Source organism: Monopterus albus, unplaced genomic scaffold (assembly GCF_001952655.1).
Source record: "Monopterus albus unplaced genomic scaffold, M_albus_1.0 scaffold28.1, whole genome shotgun sequence".
Lineage (NCBI taxonomy): Eukaryota > Metazoa > Chordata > Actinopteri > Synbranchiformes > Synbranchidae > Monopterus > Monopterus albus.
Window position 1 is genome coordinate 1,034,698 of NW_018127908.1, and position 20,134 is coordinate 1,054,831.

Here is a 20,134-nt window from a genome sequence, read left to right on the forward strand (position 1 = left end):
CCAGTACTGGCATCTCTCCACTGGCTTCCGGTGCGTTTTAGGGTTCGTTTTAAGATTCTTTTATTTGTTTATAAATCCTTAAATGGGCTGGCACCTTCTTATCTGGTGGAACTTTTGCATCCGTATAATCCATCGCGGTGCCTCAGATCAGCAGATCAGCTTCTTCTGGAGGCACCAAGGGCCAGGCGGAAAACTAGGGGGGACAGAGCCTTTGCTGTGATAGGTCCAAACCTATGGAATGCCTTGCCGCTTTATATTAGGCAGGCCCCCTCACTGTCCACTTTTAAGTCTTATTTGAAGACCTACTTCTATTCATTGGCGTTTGACCAGGAATGACACTCTGTCCCTGGTGTTAGTGTTTATATTACTGTCTATAGCTTTTTATGTGTTGTTTTTATATTTGTATGATATGTTAAGTGCTTTGGTCAGCTGTGCTGTGGTAAAGCGCTATATAAATAAAGTTGAGTTGAGTTGAGACAATGCATCATGTTGAAGACTCACTTCTCCAGTTCTTCCTGAGAGTGAGCAAAGGTGCAGCTGGCCCCACGAGGACAGCCTCCTTTCTGCTTCATGTCACGGCACATGTATGTCTTGTACTTGCTGTGCTGAGAAGGCTAAAGAAAGACATCAAGTATTATTAAAATAGAGGATTCTCAGCTTTTTGTTTCATTATGGTAAAACTATTTATGAAGTCGTAAAAACTATAATATTATTATTATATTAATAATATTTTCTAAATACCTAAGAATATATAGACGTGTTCTAAATGAAACATCAACATCAAGTGTCTTAAGGTGTTTTGCACCCATGAGCCATCAGAAGGTATCAACACCATTCTTAATCCCAGCTTTTCTGTGATCCAATTGAAAACTGACCTGTTGAGGATCAGCTCCTTTCTTGCTGTGGTTCTGGATAAAGTCCACCAGGCCATGCACCACTGTCTTCACTGCTACCAACCCCTTTTCAAGCTGCTCCCATGTAGGAGGAGGAGCATCTGGGATAAACAGAAAAACATGGATAAATAAAAGAAAACTGTCTAGCCTGCAAACTCAAAATTAATCTACATAATCCCAAGAGTTTGTTGCTATGAATGTTTCTACTTTTTGCCATCTAAATACATAAACCTAAATAGATGATACAATCCACTTGCTCTGTGTGCCAACCACTTCTCTTGATCTCACCAACAGATATGATTTAGTGAGGATTACAAGATGTGGTGCTGAATTTTATATACCTGCTGGTAAAACATTACAAAATACAATAGAGATCTACTTGCAACACAGCATTTCATTCACAGCTTAATTTCTTATGATTAAAGACATTCTTTCAACACCTTAGCACAGTGTTGCACTACTGGAGCAGATCTTTATATTACAACACACTAACTTGTGACATTTGGAGGACAAATACCAACACACACTAAAATCTAAACAACATACTCCTAACATATCCTGACATTTACTCCAGAGGTCACAGTTCAAATTCTAAAATTGTGACACTGTATATATTTGACTTGCTCTTTACATCACTTCAAAACCAAGATTCCTGAAATCAGCTTGTTCTTACCAGGGCTGGGATCAATGTTGGCCAGCAGCTCCAGGTGGGGCCGCAACCTGTTGAGGTTGGCTGGATCGCCGGTCCTCTGCAACGCAATAGTCAGCTCCTGGACACTCTGAGCAAAAGATGCTGGCGTCTGCAGCTATGCCAGAAGTAGACAGACAGAAAGTTAATGCTTTCATATATTTATATAGGAACATGCTTTGATATAAAAAGCTAGAAAATGGCACCATGTTGCAGATCACATTTAAGAAATATTTGCGGACGTGGAAGCAAACACACTGTTAAACATCAACAAAAAGAATGTGTACTTCTGCCCCTTACCTTATCTATAATAGACTGCATGTGTGACTTGTGAGACTGATCCCCATACAACAGAGAAGACCACTGGTCAGGTGCAATCCGTAGCCCACCCTCCATGGCAATCTGAACAATCTGAGAGTCATGCTCTCGCCGCAGAGCTTCATAAGTTCGAAACTCCTCTTTCAGCTGCATCAGAGATGAATCTTCATCACGTTTGGTCACCTAGACAGCCACAGATGAAGTTAGGTGACATTTTAATTTCCCCCTTAGGCTTAGATGAGAGCTTTTACTTAATTGTCTGTTTTATACTCATCACTGCATTGCATTAGCAATGAATTTATTAAAAAAAAAAAGGCTTTTCATGGTCACTTTTAAGGAGTGATGGGCCCCATTGTACCACATGACCTACATTATTTCTCAGAAATTTAAAGAAAATTAATGACGATTTTTCCTGGTCCTCAGCTAGAGACGTACCTTGAAGCAGGAGGCCCTGTAAAGGAGCTGCACCACATGGCCTATGCTAGTTTTAGAGGCCTGTGGAAAGCGTGGCTCCAGTCTCTGGACAACAAAGAGAACCAAAACCTTCCTGGACAAAGCTGATCCATCCTCTAGAGCAAGAAGCACCAACTTTAGAGCTTCCTCCTGCATTGCTAATGAAGAAAAAAAAAAAACATCAAAACCATAATTAAACAGTTAATTGTTAAAAAGCCTGAGCAGCCAACATTTACAAAGAGCATATAGACTGCTTCTGCTTGATTTTCTCTCTTTGAAGGTAATAAAAAATATTATACCTGGACCGAGAAACTGACATCCTCGTGCACGGACAGCAGCCCACAGATTGGAGGAGAGCTGCTGTGGATTCTGGTGCTGCAAAATGAGCTCAGTGACCGTTCGCTCACCCAGAGAGCGGGCAGCTCTCATGGCTCTAACGCGGCCCTCCTCCTCCACAAGCTGGCAGTGGACCAGTGTTACCAGTTTCCTCTGCATAGGTCGACTCAGCATGCTCTGGGCTGTGCTGCTCAGACCCACACCTGATGATTAGACAGGACAACTGGTACACCCATGGAATAAATACAGAAAAATGCAACATACCAGTATACCACATTTATATCAATGGAGAAAGACTAATTATTAGAACCACCAGCCAATTTGTTTCAGTTACATTGTGAAAATGCTTATTTCAAAAAATAAAATAAAAAAAAATCAATGTTACAAACTTGTAATGACTTATCAATTGTTAGTAGTAACCCAATATCAAGAAATCAATCATTTTCAAATAATAACAGGACAACCTTTTAAGCAAACTGCTTAAAACTTGCACCAGTGTTAAAAAGTATGAGTCAATATATGCTACAAGTGTAGGGCCCAATTTAATCCTCTTTCTTAGAAATTACAGTTTCATTTTTAGCAGTGGTACAAACAACAATTAATGTATGATTCTTTATTTTACACATTGATAAATCAAGTGAATTCAGATGTAATGTCCTCCTTTCTGGATGTGTTGGTATCTAAAGCTGACGTGTTTGTTTTGGCAACATTAGCAACCTAGTATGGTCATGATTTTACTTTTGAATTGGATTAACATGATTTTAATTTTGGAATAATTCAAGCTTTGTGTAATATTAGTGTTTTGTGTCACATCAGTAATAACCGGAGCATTCTACTGGACTGCCACATTTACTGATTAATCAGCTAATGCCAGCTCCAGTTTCTCGCAATCAACCATGATATTTTTCGTCATCGCTGGGAAACAGGACATGATGAGAGGAGCAAAGAGCAGCTGAGAGTTGCTTATGGTGTCATGTGGTTTTATTCAGTGTCTCAGACTCTAACAGCTAAAAAGAAACAGAGTAGCCTTGAAGCTGCACATATAAAACATGGCAATAATCAACTCATTTAATACATTTCATTAAAATTCCATCAAAGGTTGTTTTTGTTAATCAAGCAATAATTTACAAAGTCGCTATTTTTTCTCTTTTACATTATATTGCAAATTACAGTAGTGTTATAGTAGCATTTATTTCTACTTCTGACAATTAAAAATGCAATAGACACCTGCAATGTGTAATTTATTGTGTTTTGAATGGCGCTGTGTTTAAATGTGCTTATGAGTACAGTCTAAGACACACTTAATGTCATTTACTACTTTGTAAGTGGAAATTTTCAGACAGCTTCAAATTCATAAGTTCATGAGCTGTAACATGCTGTTTTTAAAAATGCTGATCTAAATGGAAAGCACTGATGACTTTAACCATTTATTCATACAGTTTACTGGCTTCCAAGATGACATTGCATGTAGGACATACAAACCCATAAACAATGTAGTGTTTGAAAAAGGAACAAGGCCATGTGTATTATCAGTCACCTAACAATATTCTCACATCATAAACCACTTTGCCTCCAAAACTACTGTGCAACTGTGGACTTCCCATGTTGAAAATACCCTCCAGCCATATGAGTGTCACTGGATCACTATTAACTAAGAAGAGACTATAAATAATAAACATGTGTTTGTGCATGCAAGTACCTCGGGTGTTGCTAAGGGGTTTGAGGTAGAGAGCCAGCTCCTCCACACACTGCCTGGCTTCCTCATAATGCTGAGAGTCCTCTGGACTGGTAATCAAGGCAACTGGTTGAGCCTTGGGAACCTACAGCAGAACAGAGTGGGAAAATTAAAGACAACCCACTGCGGTAGCTGAAAACCTTCAGTAAAATTATGTATCAATAATGTTGTAGTGGAACACAGTCATCATTCTCTGTTCAGTGTCTGATGTAAGACTTAGAACAACTACACAGAAATGAGTTTTGTAATTAATACCAAGTTATCTCTGATCTCTGAATCTGTGACATTAATGTGACAAAGTAAAATTGTAAGTCAGTCAAAGGTCTCCGAGTTTTTACAAGAACTTTGCGTTGTCAACATCTAGAAAAACTCTCAGCAGCACAAACTCGCTACTGAAACAAAATCAATTTTTGAATAAAAGCAATCGTCTTTAATAGTGTTATGTCAAATAGCAGACACAATTGACAAGCATTGCAATGGTCAATTAAATGACCATTAGGCATCCAGCAAAATTCAAAAGTAAATGTAACCCCTTCACTTTAGACTTTTAACACTGACTGAAGAAACCTGAAGCTCTGTGGTGTTTTAATCAATAAGTGTTAAATTATTTTCATGGGTGACACAGAGGGATGTACTGATACCACTATTTTTCAGACCAAGTACAAGTACTTATATTTGAGTACTCAGAGTACCGGCAGAAGTGCTTAATGCAATTTTTCTGCTATAAAACTTATCAAAAAAATCTGTGTGACCTTAGAGGCAGTTTTTGAGTTTTTGTTTGATTGTGATTAAATAAAATATAACAGGAGACTATGCAAATTTTCTTAAAACCTTATAAACACAGCACTGCCATCACCTCTACTGAATATAAGCTGTAACTGACTGTAGCCTCCTACACAGCATACAGTGGTTTTTAACCTTTTTTGGAGTGTGACCCTCCCTTAGGATGAAATGATTTCACAACCCCTGCCCAGAATGTCAAAGTTTAGGAGCGCACAATATAACAGTTGGTAACTTAAAATGTTAAAAGGGTGTATGATCTTACTTTAAACTGGCTACTGTCTGTGGCATCATCCTGTCCTCTCTGCTGGACACATACATACTCTGCTGTAGAAAAGCTGCTCAAACTCACCCTTCAAGTCGAAAAGGATTCAACTCATTTTCATACACAGAGCTCATTAGATACCGCCATTAATTAGGCCTATGTAAAATTAGCATTTGGTTTCTTCTTATTTACAACAATTCAATATAATCTGCAGAACGACCACCGTTCACAATCACAAGTGTGAGGTTATCATAATGTTAAGTGGTATTAATGCATAGTATCACACAACTTTTATGAGTACAGGTAAAGCAGTAGGGTGGCACTGGACCAGAGACCCATACCGGTATAGGTATATCCCTAATGACAACAGAGAGTACTCCTACAGAACTCTTAACTTTCCATTTCCTTCTGGGCTTACTAATCTACTACTGCAGACAATAAATGCACAACAAGTTTCAGATTTGGTATCAAGAGAGCTGCTGTACCAGAGTCAAATTCCTGTGTCCAACACACCTGGCCAATAAAGCTGATTCTGATTCTGATATGGAAGGCACTCAGCTAAGAAATACAACTTCAGAGTTGTGACTGTATCAGATACACAACATGGTCATAGTGAATACAGTGTTGTTATCTAATACAGCATACCTGGAATTTATACAGTGATACCTGGAAATTCACTTTGCCTCACCCTGACAGTCAAACACTGACTCAGAAAAAAATAGCTTTAATGCTTGCACTCAGTAAACCAACAGAAATAAATCCATTGCTCAATGACTGGAGTGTGACTCATAAATGACTCTCCAAGTTACATGCACATGTGACAACCTGTCTGTAATGTTCTAATACAATCCATAAACTGTAATTACAGAAAAGACTGTCAAAATAACACTAGTATTTTAAAATGTTCCATTAAAACACAAAAGCTGTTACCTTTAATCACAACCCAGCAACAACAAAGGCTCTGCACAAGTGTTTCCAAATGAGATATCTGTCATAAACTGCCAAACTAGTGTACAAACACACAGGTCTTACCTGGCCTCCCACCAGCTGCAACAGGGCTGTGTTGACAGGCAGCTGCTCGATGTCTGTGCTGATGGCTGTCTGGTCAAAGGGACAGGCCTTACGGTGTAACTTGTTCAGGCACATCTTGCAGACAGTATGTCCACAGCCCAAGCTGATGGGCCGGCGAACAGTCTCTTCAAATGTCTGTGTGCAGATTGGGCACAGCAGGAACTCTGTCCATTGTGGTGCTTGCACTGGCATGGTTATATGTTGATGGGGACAAGTGTACGCAAATATGTGTAAGCTTTAACACAAACAAAAATATAATAATAATAATTATATATATGGAAGATTCCACTGGAATCAAGAATTTTTTTCTTCCGAACAAACGTTCTTAAATGTTCTCACACATTGTGGATTTTGGATCACATCGCGTGATGAATACTGTAAAAGAAGAAGACAAAGTGAATTAAAATTGTGCAATCCAAATTCACCAAATCAAACAGCTTTACATACAAGCCCAAATGTAGCTTTACAGGGCTCCAGACTGAGAACTCAGATTTTGAGGCCAAACTTATTTAAAGGTGCAACTGACTTTTGTCAAAGATCGCACAGGGTGCGACTGCAGAAAAAACAACTTATGCACAAACAGTGCTCTCACTGTAAAAACAGTGGACAGACAATCTCCGTGCTACTGTCACTGCAACATTTATCTGCAGGTCTGTCAATCATACATCTCACGAGGCATCAAATGTGCCAGTCCAAAATTATTCTGAGACACACAAGTCATTCCTGGACACCTTTTTATGTTTCAAGTTTTTTTTTTTTTTTTTGGTGCATTTTAAATGTATTTGCCACTGAGAGCTGCTTAAATCAGGTAGATCACCCATTAGCCTATTTATGTGTTGGAAAGGTTTTACTTTACTTTACCAGTTTATACTTCAGTTGAAATATGATAGCCTAATCATCATCATCGTCAGTATTATCATCATAATCACGTTGAATGACTATAGAGCACTATAGTAACTACATAAAAAGAGCTAGGATCCTGTTCCAGAAGTAATTTTCCCATTTACTGTGTTCCATAAGTATCTCTATCTGAATTTCATTACAAATACATGCTATGCACTTTGGATGGTAAGGTTATTTTAAATAATTTATAAAAAATACTGATTCTTTTGCATTACATTGTAAAACAGAGCAGGTGCCACCACCTGAGAGACTCTGTGGCACCACTGACAACAATATGAAATGTCTGGAGCTCTGCTTTATAATTGTCTTCATGTTATATCCCTGTAGTATCTACATGCATTAACAAAGCATGGCTATATTGTGTATGAACGCATAATTAGTAAGTGAATACATTAAAGACAGTGGGATGACAAAGTAGGTTTGTCATTTCACTATTGATTCTTTACTGTTAAAGATCAAAAACGTACGAGCCAGTTTGGCCACTACACGCCTGTAGACGTTTGTCAACCATAACACCAAACTAATTCTAAACTAACCAGAATTGACGAAGCATTATTCTATAAAATACAGATGAGATAAACAACGGAGAAAAATCAAAACAACTGCTGTTTGGCCTACCTGGACGAGCATGTAACACTATGACTATGGACAAAGGATCCTGAGTAGGCTAACCGAGTCCATCTGCGCTATCTAACTTGTTATAAAGCTAACATTTGCTAATGGAGTTCAGCAATGTTATGCTATCATTACTCAACAATTTTATTTTGACTCGTGAGTTAACTATCGTCGCTGTAATCATTCTGATGTTTGGTTAAAGACCCATTAATGATTTATGTGATAATCCCTTAGCTAGCAAATTTTAGGTAACGTTAGCTTACTTTTAGCAGGATATGCTATGGGTGGCTAGTTTGCTAGTGAGCAAACGTCGTTTGTTTTTTTTTGTTTTTTTTAAAGGCCACAGTTAATAATCACATCTACCAATTGAATACATGCCACTGGTTGGACATGACACTACAATTATTCTGAATATAGCTGGGAACCTAAAACAATTACACTGCCAAGACCATTAGTTACCATCTCGTATATTGGTTAAGGAAACGATAGCTTGAGTCGGAGAGTGCAGCCATTTGACTTGCAACAGCAAGATTATGTAACGCTAACATTAGAAGCTACCAAGCAACCCAACTGCCTTGTGGATGTATTTATTACACCAAACATACTAGTTTTACCGTTATGCCAATTAAATGTTGAAAATATAGTAAGGGAGTGATATGGTCACATTTTGAGAAGAAGTTAACACAAAACGCTTCTCGACGGACTGAACACATAAGGCTAACAGGCTAGCGAACAAACCTTACTCTTCCCCGTAGTAGCAGTTAGCTTGTTACCTAGCTAACTATCGTGTTAGCAACTGCTAACCATAGCTCTGCGTCATAAATGTGACTAAAACGAAATATGCAACTTCTACTGTTGGGGTCCATGAGGAAAAAGTACCACTAATGTCGGTACTACTCACTCATTCCAAAAGACATGGAAGATGTTCATCATTCTTTAGGAAACTGTAGCGATATTTTCTTGCCATATCGACGGTGCAGCTTCGCTGCTGCCGAGGTTTAGGAAGGGTGTCAACTACTCGACAACAGACTCGCTAGCCGGTTACAGCTAGCTGGACAAGATGTGTGTATGTTTGCTTGCTTGTGTCTATGTGTATATGCTAATGGCGCCCTCTACTGACATTAACCATATATACAGCTACACACAACAGCAGCATCTGCCAGGGACTGATCACATCTGGAGACAAACATTGTCAGGTTGACTGTGTACTGGCTAATGTGTATGCATGTGTGTGCACGCGCGACTATGAAAACAAAGGAGATGTGTGGAGCTGTGATGAACTGAGATAGTGGGAGGCATCAGCTGTACCGACATTAAGAGTCAGTCGGCAGTTGTTTCTATAATACAAAATTGGGCACGTTCTCTAAAAACACACTCTAACCCAGTAGATGCCCATCCATATACTATCCCATCCACATCGGAATATCCCAAGAATAAAAAAAAAATGTGAGGGCGCCTCATGTAGCCCGAAGCCTGTTTTATGCTCGCTTATTTATCTATTTGTTTGCTTGTTTATGTGTTTGCTTGTTTGTTTGTTTGCTTGTTTGGCTTAGCCTATTATTTGGGATGGTGTGCGTTCGCTACTTATGCAACAGCGAGCTCCACGCGGCAGCGGGCATGAGAGGCAACGAAATTAAAGCATGCATTTTTGTATTCCATTTTTGTCTAATCCCTCCGATTTTTTAGGGGATTACCGGACCAATCATCTCTAAAGGACTGCTGGCTCGCCTGACACTCTGGATTAGGAGCTCTACAGTGAGTTGAAGCACAGTCTGTAGGAACACAGAAACCTTATTTGGTCTCCTTTTTTATTATCCGCTAGGGAAAGTTGCTTCGCCTCGTCTTGGCAAATAGACCATGCGCGCTGGAGTATCTACGCGATTAGTAGCCTATGGATGGTAACTTATATTTGTGCAATTGCAGTAGGCTAGAACTTGTGATACTTCCTCGGTTACGTTGTCTTTTTCGGAAGCAACGGAAATGTGTTTTAGAGGACACCATCTTCACTAAAGGTTGAGGTAGGTTGCGCTATTTATTGTGCGTGTTAACCTATAGCTGAACTAAATCTGGCTTAGCCTACTGGACTGTAAAGCTTAGTCTGTTCAGAGGCTTTAGCAAGACGTTGTGCATCTGGGCAGTAGGCTTTTGACACTGAATTTTTAAATATTTCAGCTTCTTATGGCTGAGTAAATAATAAATAAGATACTCTGCCATTGCATTTTGTTGAATAAAATATTGATTTAAATGCTTAGTTTCATTGCCTATTTTGATTTTCCTTGTCAAAAAAGCATATATAACATTGTTTATTCAAGTGCCAGCTAAGATACACGCAGCAGGTGTTTATTCTGATTCTAAAGGATTATCATGTCCACTGTGGATAAGGCAACATGACTGAATCCACATTACATATCTATTCATTGGGGAGATCAGAGGGAAATTGGCCAGTAACAGAACAGATAGGTACATGCTTTTGTCTGCATGAATATAAAAATGTGTTTTTTATCTATAGAATCTATCTGGACTTTATACTACATGAAGAGCCAATGGAGGAAGAGAAGGAAGTTGATAATATCCAAGCAAAATCCAGCTCCCCTTTACCCATTGGGTTTCCCATTAACTGGGGGCTTATCACTGGCCCTGTTCCGCAGCCTGTTCTTCCAGCACCCTCCTTGAGCACCCAACTTCCTCCTCAGAGTTCAGCCGTGCATGCGCAACAGATCAAGGTCACTAAGTCACTAACACAGAGAAGGACAAGAGGCAGAGACAGAGAGAAAGACAGAGAAAGGCTGGACACAGATATGGTAGGTGGGAGCAGTCCAGCAGAGCAGGTATCATCTGAACTCCCTCTGAGACAGAGACGCAGAGGGAAGGGACAAGTATCTCTGGCTGAACCCTCGGGGCAATCTGGTGCTGTGAAGAACTTAAGCAGTAGTGATGAAGAGGAGGAGGTAGAGGTACAAGTCAGGCTGGAGAGCCACAGCCCTCCGGCTGAAGCACAAGGGAAACATATGTTCCAGAGGGGAGAAGAAACCCAAAAAGAGAGGTCAGAAAGAAACAAGGGCCAGGTCAGCTTTCAGACCAGCCAGTCTTATGGGCTTGGGGAAGGTACCAGTCTGAAAGGCCTTCTGTCTGATAACTCAAGTAATAGTAAGGATGAACCATCCCTTCCTTCTCCACCACCTGCACTCTCCTCCTGCTCTGCTGCCACCTCTGCCTCCACAACATTTTCCTCTTCTTCCTCTATGTCAGGAAGACACTGGGCACCACCCAAAGGATTCTGGAGAGTAGCATGCCCAGAAACATTGCTTCTAAATGGTGTTGGCCCTCACAACATACCTTCCACTTTACCTCTGAAGGACTATACTCAGACAGGAGCACTGGCAGAGCCTCAGAAGAAGTCTAAGCCAGCTGAAACAGGCACTAGGGGCGATGTGGGGGGTGCTGTGGTTGAGAGCAATGAATCATCAAAAGTCAAGCACTCTGACCGTGTGGGATGCTACTTGGACAGGTGTGAACAGGAGATAGATGCTGGTGACCCTGCCAAAGGCCTGTGCAGATTAGACAGCTGGCAGAGCTTGACTTCACAAAGTGGGATGCCCTCAGCTGATGAGAAGATGAAGGTGAAGCAGAGGGCTTATGCAATGTTAAGGGAAAAACAACAAGACTGCAAGGAGGTGAGAGAGCAGAATGGAGAAGAAAGTGCCAGATATTGTGGAGACAGGACTCTCAAAGTGGGAAGTAAAGGTAGGCCTGTTAAGGGAAATGGCAAGTATTTTCTATCAAATGTAAAAACTTGAATTATTGGGTGAAAGCAGATATAAGGCAAAACTTGTCCTAAGGGTCTGTGAGACAACTTCAGCCAAGTCACAGATTCCTCCTCCCCATCCTGAGGTGGTTTTATCTTTAGTACAACACAGATATACATTATGTCTGACTCTACTTTTTGATAAATGAAGGCTTGTGTTTATTCTTTTTAAACAACCGGTTCAGCCGTAGCTGTTTGATTTTCACTTGCAGCCCATATAGTGATTGTTTTAAGATGAATACTATTGCAACTACTATATTTTGAGCAGTGTAAAAGCTCCAGTGGCATGTTGTCATTTTGAGTGAGAATAGTACAATTGCATACTTTCCCAAACAACATTACAACACTTTTAGAAATGTCAACATTTTGTTCACATTGTTTGGTTAGAATGCTTTCCAGCTGTTGCAGCCATTATGCTGCCTTATACAATCCTATATCTATGATGGATAGAGATGCAGTATGTAACCTGACTGATTCCCAGTGTTGAACAGATGTCAGATGTGCAGATGTGCACAAGGGTGTTGCTATTATTAGCAGTCGGAGCAGTGGGGGGAAGTGTCCCCACTTGTGTAATTCTGTCCATGTGCTAATGGATGTCTTTGTATGCATGTAGTGTGACAGATGATCTGTTTTTCATGTGCATCTATTGTATATGACAGCTCTGTGTGTTCGTATATGTGTGCCAATATATGTCAGTGCAAGACATATGGGTAAATCTATGATGATCAGATGAGTTTCCCCTCTTGATTCTAAGAAATCTATTATCTGTCTCTTGCATAACCTGTGTTTTTTAACCTATCAGTCAGGTTTAACCTACAAGACTGTCAGTGAATCCAACAGTATCAAGGTGTATGAAAATATTAATGATAATATAAAGACCCAGTTATTTTAATGCTCACAATGTCCCTACAGATTGTATCTTTGCACCAGACAAACATTAAAACACTGAATTAAATGGCAAGTTAAATGTAAAAGGAAGACAAAGACTGGAGCAGCTTCATGTTTTGTGGACATAAGACTTTGACCACAAAATGTAACATCAGTGCTGTCATATGACATTTTAATTCCAGTCTATTGCATTAGCACACATCCTCAGATTTGTACTTTTCCACTCTGTTTTATGCCAGCAGCATGTGTCCGTGGGGTTTTGGACATCTCAGGCTCAGTGGGACTTGAACCACATTTGAGGTGAGCAATGCTATGCTTTTTACGTGCTTGGCATGGGCGGTGACATTCAACTCCTAGGCACTATTTATATCCTCTCCTCATAAATTCTACTCTTACAGCTCCATGTGTGTATTTTTTCCCAAACCAAAGAAGCTAGAGTGACAAACAAGCTGCTTTGTGCACAGCCAAAACAAGCACTGACAGTGACAACAGTGTTTAATAATTTTCAAATGGTGATGCAGGCATAAATGAAGATTTATTGTAATCAAATATATATACATTCATATCAGATGAAGCTGATATTTTCACTCAAATTTATGCAGTGAAGCTCCCATTTGTAAGAAATTTAAAAACTGTGATACTTTACAATATATTGCAATTGTTGTAAATGAGTCTCCAGAGCAAAACTTAAGATCATACAAGCTAAGTTAATGAAACAAAATAAATAGAGAAGTTAAATACATGTAATGTTTGTGCAGCCCTGCATTAAAAACACTGATTTGTCAGCTTTTCAACATAGAGTTTGGCTCATTTCTTCAGTGTCTCATCTAATTCACACTTTTCAGTTTATTTGTAGCAATGGTGGAAATATTATTGAGGTCATTATTATTACAGAGTGAACTATGATCACCATCATTATAAAGTGCAGAATGAGACAGCTGTATGTGAGATATCAAACCAGGATGTTAATTATACCATGTCAGTGTTGAACATTAACACAACAAACTGTAATCCATTATAGCACAATATGTTCTCCTCTAGACACACAGGAAAGAATAAATCTCACTCAGTCCATTACAATGATAATCCTTGTTGCTTGTGTATCATGCTATCTTTATCACTGGGCCAGGGGATAAAGACAAATACAGGTGATGAAGCACAATGCAGAGCAGCTTAGCTGCTGGGAATAAAGATAGATGGATAGATGACGTTTCTCTCTGCTGCTCACTGCCAGCACCATGCCCTGTGTCTATCTCATATTACATAAGACAGCTTAGGAAGATGCAGCTTAACTCAGTCTATGTTAAGTTAAACTGTGAGGAATATGTCGCTTTACATATTTGAACATTTATTCAATTATATTTATAACTATATCTGAAATGTTCAGTTAAACAGATTTGACTTTGTGCATTTCCTTGCTGTTTTCATTACCTTCATTTCTGTACTAAAAGCATCTTTCTCATGATCATCATGTCACTTCTTGTGATCAGTGATGAGCTTCCTCTGAGCCCAAGACACGAGCAAGCCAAGCGTCTCCTGGAGCGAGCACGACTCAAGGCTCGCTTCAGTCATGTTAAAGCTGATCACCCCTGCAGATGCTTCCATTTTGATCAGAGAACCACAGTGTAAGTTGGCTGCATCTACTTACAGTATGTAGGCTATGATTCTTTGGCATGTAGTTAGGTGTGAAAGACTGGGAAGGTGTTGCATAGAGTATGTGTGCATGGCCATGAATCAATGCTGTAATATAAGACTCAATTTACTGACAAGATATTAGTGTTTTTGTACAAACTGCTTTGTTCCTATGTCTGTTTCTATGTTTCCTCTTTTCACCTCATGGCCCTTCCCTAAATGCAGTGAAAATGTCTTTCTCCTCATGAAACAGTGTGTACATCATGCTGTTTTGGTTCTGAAATCCCTGTATGTCAGCAGGGGGTCTTCACTTAATTTACATTCAGGAGCATTTTCAATGGACCCTACATTCATGACTTGAAAACAAACCTGGTCTGTGGTGGCTGAGACATACCTGTTGCAAATCTGTTCTATACACTTTATAATAATTTACCATGTAATTTTATTTAATCATTTAATTACTGAGAAAATGGGTGCCATATAAACATACACAGATCAATCTTCTATCAACAGAGATGACCAAGAGCAGATTTACTTTCATGTTCAATTGTGCTTTCATTTTGCCTTACTTTCAATAAGGTACTAGCTTACAAAATAACTGTCTGTAGTATGCCCTTTTATTTATTGCAGGAACCACCAGCAAGTTGAATCTCCCAGTCCAACACCAGTGAAGAAAGCTGTTCAAACTGAAGAAGATCTTACAGCACAAATTGTGTCAGGCCCCCTCCTCATACCCACTCAAAGAGATGCTTCCCCTGGCGACCAAGGAGGTCAGTCTAGACGGTATGGTTGTTCACCCACACGGGTACGCTTTGAAGATGAATCAGACAAAGAAGTAGAGTCTCGGTATTTGGATAGGGTCAGACAGCGTGGTAGGCCTGGAGTCCCTAAGTCCAGCAGTAGTGGTACAGAGAGGAGCAGAAGACATAGAAGTGTTTCCATGCCTCCCTCACAGAAGCAAGAAGATATATGTGTTAGTGGTGAGACCACGACAGTGATTAAAGAGATAGTAGTGTTGGTGAAGAAATGTGAGGCATGTGGGTCTATAGTCAGAGAACCTCAGTCAATCATATCACCATCAGATCCACAAAACAATGACCCACAGCAGTCTGGTAACTCTGAGGATGCACAGGGTAAACCAGTTCATCGCTGGGAGCCTCCAATCAAGCCAGAGGCAAATATTTGTCCCAAGGCTCCTCTTACTGTCACTTTTGCTGGGGCATATGTTCTGGGAGAAAATGAAGAGAGTAACATAGGATGGAAGGCATCAGGGTTTGGGAAACTTCGGAGAAGGAGCAGGAAAGGAGAAAGCCATTTGGAGTCTGGCCATGGCCCTTATGGTCCGTCATGGGCTCAGCGGCGTAACTCAAACCCTAGGAACAGGGTCAACTTGAACAGAGCAGTTTCCTTTGCTCCTGGTAGCCCCATAGCTCTTGAGCTGAAAGCATCATGTGGTCTAAGAGAATCACCAACCCAGTCATTTCCTATAAAGTCAGCGCTGAAGTCAAGCTCAAGGAATCGCTCTGCTACAGGTCAGTCTACAGTTCAGTTCCAGTTTAACTCCAACCAGGGAGGTGACGGTGGATCTCCATATTCTGTCTTCCTGGACTCTCCAGAGACAAAAAGGGAGTTCCCAATGACTGTAACCCAAGGAACATCTGCAACAAGCAGCCCAGTGCCCTGTATCAGGCCTTGCACTCTGAAGTACTCACCAGCCCGAGTCAACCCAGACATGCCAACAGTTGAAACCTGGGATGCCACTCCAGATGGAACAGGTGAGTACTCACAGGGGACGAACACAGTCATGGATACATTTCAGTACTTGGATCCATTATTTAATTAAATGTAATAATTCCATGATGTAAAAATATTCTTTTCCAACTATGCCTTGTATTCAGATTTTGACTCAAGTACAGAAATATCATCTGTAAAATGTAATAGTAGTAGTAGTAGCAATTGTAGTGGAGAAAAACAATATTTCCCTTTGAAATCTAAGTGCTGTGCGTTACTTTGCACATACCTCAAAACTGCACATAAATGTAGTAGAGATCTATAGATACTGTATATGTTCTATGGAAATCCCATAATTATATTTTAAGCTTCTAAAACGCAACACAACAGAACAGAAAAGAACAAAGTAGAACAGAACAAAACAGATCTGGATAAAAATAAAAGGTAGCATAAAATGGAACACAACATAACAAAACGGAATGATTTGATTTTAACAGTAAAGAGTAGCAGAACAGAGCAGAACGTAATTTCATTACATCCTTTTCTACAAGCAGGTCTGCGTGGAGACCATGGTTCAGGTCCTGAGTTCAGATCCCAGGCTCTGTCTCGGGCTGAGGACCTCAGAGCAGAGCTGTTGAGAGCAGAACATCTGAAAGCTGAGTTCACATATGAGGAAAACTCTGATGGGTCGAGGTAGGTGAAAATAACCACCTTCTTGTCATAACTTAGACGATGAATCCCTGGCCCCACCAACGCTGCTCTCAAAGCAACTGGAACATGCCAGTGGTACGGGCTACTGTAGGGGATTAAAACCTGACCTACAGCTCACAGGATGTTACTGTTAAAAATATTCTGTCAACACCAGGACACTCCTGCCCTCTTCTGGAAATGAAAAGCATTAGCATAATTACCACAATAATGATTTAAACAGTTCTTAAAAATCACAATTCTTGTGTTATGACTGGCAGTCTGTTTGTCTATAATGTCATCTCACAAAAAGTAACTTTCAACCTTTGTTTTACAGAAAACTGGATGGATGGCCAAAGATATTCCTGCGTCACTTCTTTTCCTCCATCGGTCTGAACAGTGTTGGCAGACTTGTAAAAGGAGGCCAGTCCAGCAGTATGGAACAGCTCAGTACCCCCAGCACCCTGCGAGCCAGCTTTGCCTCCCCAAGCATACAGAGGACACCCTCACTACAGACCCTGCACACAGTGAGCAAGAGTAGCAACGTTTTTTCACATCGAAAGCACTGTCTCTGTAGTCTCTTTAATTTTGTTTTATTTCGACTCATCAAATAATCATGATTTTTACCCAAAAAAAGAAGGCTGTAGGTAGAAAACATCTTATTTACATATCCTTAAGCCTCCAGTTTGTCTATTTTTCACTATTAATTTGGCACAAGAGAGCAAGCGAGGCTCTGAAGTATCACAAACCTTTCTGCCGGACACTGACAGCCAAAATAATGCATTCCAGGTTATCTGTGTATCCTTGCACTTTCTGTGCTAGCCAACCTTGTTGTCCTCTTGGCAGCTGCAAGAATATAATAAACAAGTAAACAACTTTCTGCTTCATTCAACCACAGCCTCTGTCAGCATAATGAGTGTTTGTGGTGCCAAACACGGTTTTGTTAGTTTTAGAGGGTTATTTGAGTGTAAAAAGGTTACAAAGATTGAAAAGGTTGTTTGAAAAGGTGGCCAGTTTGAAATATACAATTTGTTACAGTGCCATTTGTTTGCCACTAGGTGCTGCCACTGGCCCAACTGCACAAAGCCTCCTCAGTGCAGGGCTTAGAGAGAAGAACAGAGCGTTCCACCATTCTGGGAGAGGTGCCGATACCATACGGCCTGGCACCCAGGTGGGTGTCAAAAAAAAATAAAACAGAGAAAGACAGTAAGAAACAGAAAAATGGTATTAAACAAGATTCTTGTCATACTTCATTGCTTTAGTAAAGAAATGACAAGCTGGATTTTCATTTCTACAGCCCTGATAGCCCTCGGCTCGAACTTCACAGAGCTCTCAGTGTTGAAAATGTACGCACCTCCAGAACTGTACATCCAGTGGGTAGAATCATCCAGGCTTTTCCTGATGGGACTCTCCTCCTGGAGCTCATCAGACCCCCAAATGGTCCTTTTGGTTTTGTCATCTCAAGGGGCAAAGGTCGACCAAATGCGGGTAACTTTTTAATCCAAATCTTTTGCGCTCTTTCTTAAATGTAGAGTTGGGTTTTACACTTGTTTAATTTTGGTGGTCACTTTTTTTCCCCTGGCTAATTGTCAGTGTATTTTGAAAATAGAATAATAAGAGCAGAAGGAGAAGAGAAAGGGAACAGAAACAAAATGTAATTTTTCAGCTAGTCAGTAAATTTGTCTTTGGCTTCACTTCAAAAGAAAGCTATAAGTATCAAACATATTCAGATACATCATGAAACATGTCACAATACAGATTTCTATAATATTGTTAAATGTGTTTTAAAAGGATTTTCCTTTTTGTAAGGTTATTTTATATTAATAATACTTGTAATATGTGTATGTATATAATCCCCTCTTACTGTCTCCTTACTCCAGGAGTATATGTAGAGAAAGCGGGTGACGGCAGCGGTGAGGGGCCCTACATAGGTCTCCCTGGCATTGGTGATGAAATACTGTCTCCTTACTCCAGGAGTATATGTAGAGAAAGCGGGTGACGGCAGCGGTGAGGGGCCCTACATAGGTCTCCTTGGCATTGGTGATGAAATTCTAGAGGTGAACGGAGAGGCGGTGGCTGGACTCAGTCTGGACCAGGTGACACGGCTCATGACCCGAGAAAGCATCGCTTCACTTCGGATCATGCCAGCCCCACGCAACCAGCGCTGACCTGCACCACAGGCATGGCACAGAGCCATTTCTCCTGGAGCCATGGATTCTAATTCATCACTGCTGATGAAGTGTAACCTATAGGTGAATGTGAGCTAGTAGGTATATATTTCAGTGCAGTTTCAGGATGGCTACATGGGTTCATTTCATATTAGTATAAACAATATTATACTGCAAGGGACTTGGATCACAACAGCAAACTGATAAAATAACCTAAAATGAAATGCAGTAACTAGAAAGTGGACTTTATAGTATATATTGTTATTTTAATCCAAAGTTAGAACCAGAAATGCTGATTCAAATCCAACACAACTAGTTTTTGTGCATTATTTTAGTTTTGATGATCAAACAGGGATAGACTTAAGCAACTCGGTTTTCATTGACTGTGACTTATTTTGAGCTGTGCAACACACAGGGCATGCTACCCTAAATGCTTAATCTTTTTTTGTTTTGTTTAAGGTTTTAGTTCCCATTCCCATTAAACTCATTGATTATTTCAGATGATTGGTTACTGTAGGAATGTGCCACAAATGTTATCTTGGTCCATGAGACCCTCAAACTTAAGAACAATCTGCACAACAAAGAAATGCATTAAAAAATGGTGCGCTTCACTGAAATGCAACTGGATTAGAGATTATATCCAAACAAAACACCAAATCCTATCAAAATCTATTTTTATTGGATCATATTATCCTGCACGATCCCTTTATTGCAGTGGCTGTATCTCCTAGTTTGTTTCTAAATAAAATTGTCAAACCTTTCATTCTTGTTACATCATACATCATTTCAATATGTGACCAAAATGGTACCAGGACTACCAAAATCTACCAGTTGTATCACATGGTGTTCCTGTGACTTAGATTCACAAGCATATACTAAATATTTACATTTAGGTTACGATTTCCATGTGAATTTATAAAGTTATTTTATTGACAGTAGTATTGTCTGATATTGTAGACTACTCACTGACAACACCTAAAATTTAAATACAAGTCAGCCTCTGATCACCAATTCAGTTTAAAATCATCCATTTGGACACATACACACATACTCCGAGTGCTCCCGACAAGAAAGATAATTACAAAAAAGTTTGTAGGGTTTGCTCTTTGTTGTCACGCACAGGATGTAGGTCGTGACTGTTGATTCAACAGGCCTGCTTAAAAGTC

General features: G+C 40.0%; 2 protein-coding genes across 4 annotated transcripts; one reads left to right on the forward strand and one right to left on the reverse strand.

Annotated features, from left to right (window-relative positions):
- Positions 1 to 497: 497 nt before the first annotated feature.
- On the reverse strand, positions 498 to 9,315 carry LOC109957729 (roquin-1-like). Its single transcript, XM_020595859.1, has 10 exons — positions 8,959 to 9,315; positions 6,879 to 6,914; positions 6,501 to 6,724; positions 4,388 to 4,508; positions 2,652 to 2,891; positions 2,335 to 2,510; positions 1,882 to 2,082; positions 1,567 to 1,699; positions 876 to 994; positions 498 to 614 (listed from the first exon to the last, which is right to left on the reverse strand). Exons 1-10 carry the CDS (start codon positions 8,972 to 8,974, stop codon positions 498 to 500), a joined length of 1,383 nt encoding a protein of 460 aa, XP_020451515.1. The 5' UTR covers positions 8,975 to 9,315.
- A 357-nt stretch (positions 9,316 to 9,672) lies between these two features.
- On the forward strand, positions 9,673 to 19,688 carry si:ch211-13f8.1 (uncharacterized). 3 transcript variants are annotated; one of them, XM_020595812.1, is made up of 11 exons: positions 9,673 to 9,812; positions 10,567 to 11,801; positions 12,993 to 13,050; positions 14,241 to 14,375; positions 15,013 to 16,157; positions 16,665 to 16,806; positions 17,138 to 17,327; positions 17,859 to 17,971; positions 18,098 to 18,288; positions 18,681 to 18,731; positions 18,826 to 19,688. In XM_020595812.1, the coding sequence occupies exons 2-11, from the start codon at positions 10,601 to 10,603 to the stop codon at positions 18,966 to 18,968; spliced, it is 3,369 nt and encodes a 1,122-aa protein (XP_020451468.1). In that variant the 5' UTR covers positions 9,673 to 9,812; positions 10,567 to 10,600; the 3' UTR covers positions 18,969 to 19,688. The 3 variants fall into 3 exon arrangements, with proteins under 3 accessions (XP_020451468.1, XP_020451467.1, XP_020451469.1); XM_020595811.1 differs by lacking the exon at positions 9,673 to 9,812 and adding an exon at positions 9,897 to 10,075; XM_020595813.1 differs by lacking the exon at positions 9,673 to 9,812 and adding an exon at positions 9,897 to 10,075 and having other exon boundaries at positions 16,668 to 16,806.
- Positions 19,689 to 20,134: the final 446 nt, after the last annotated feature.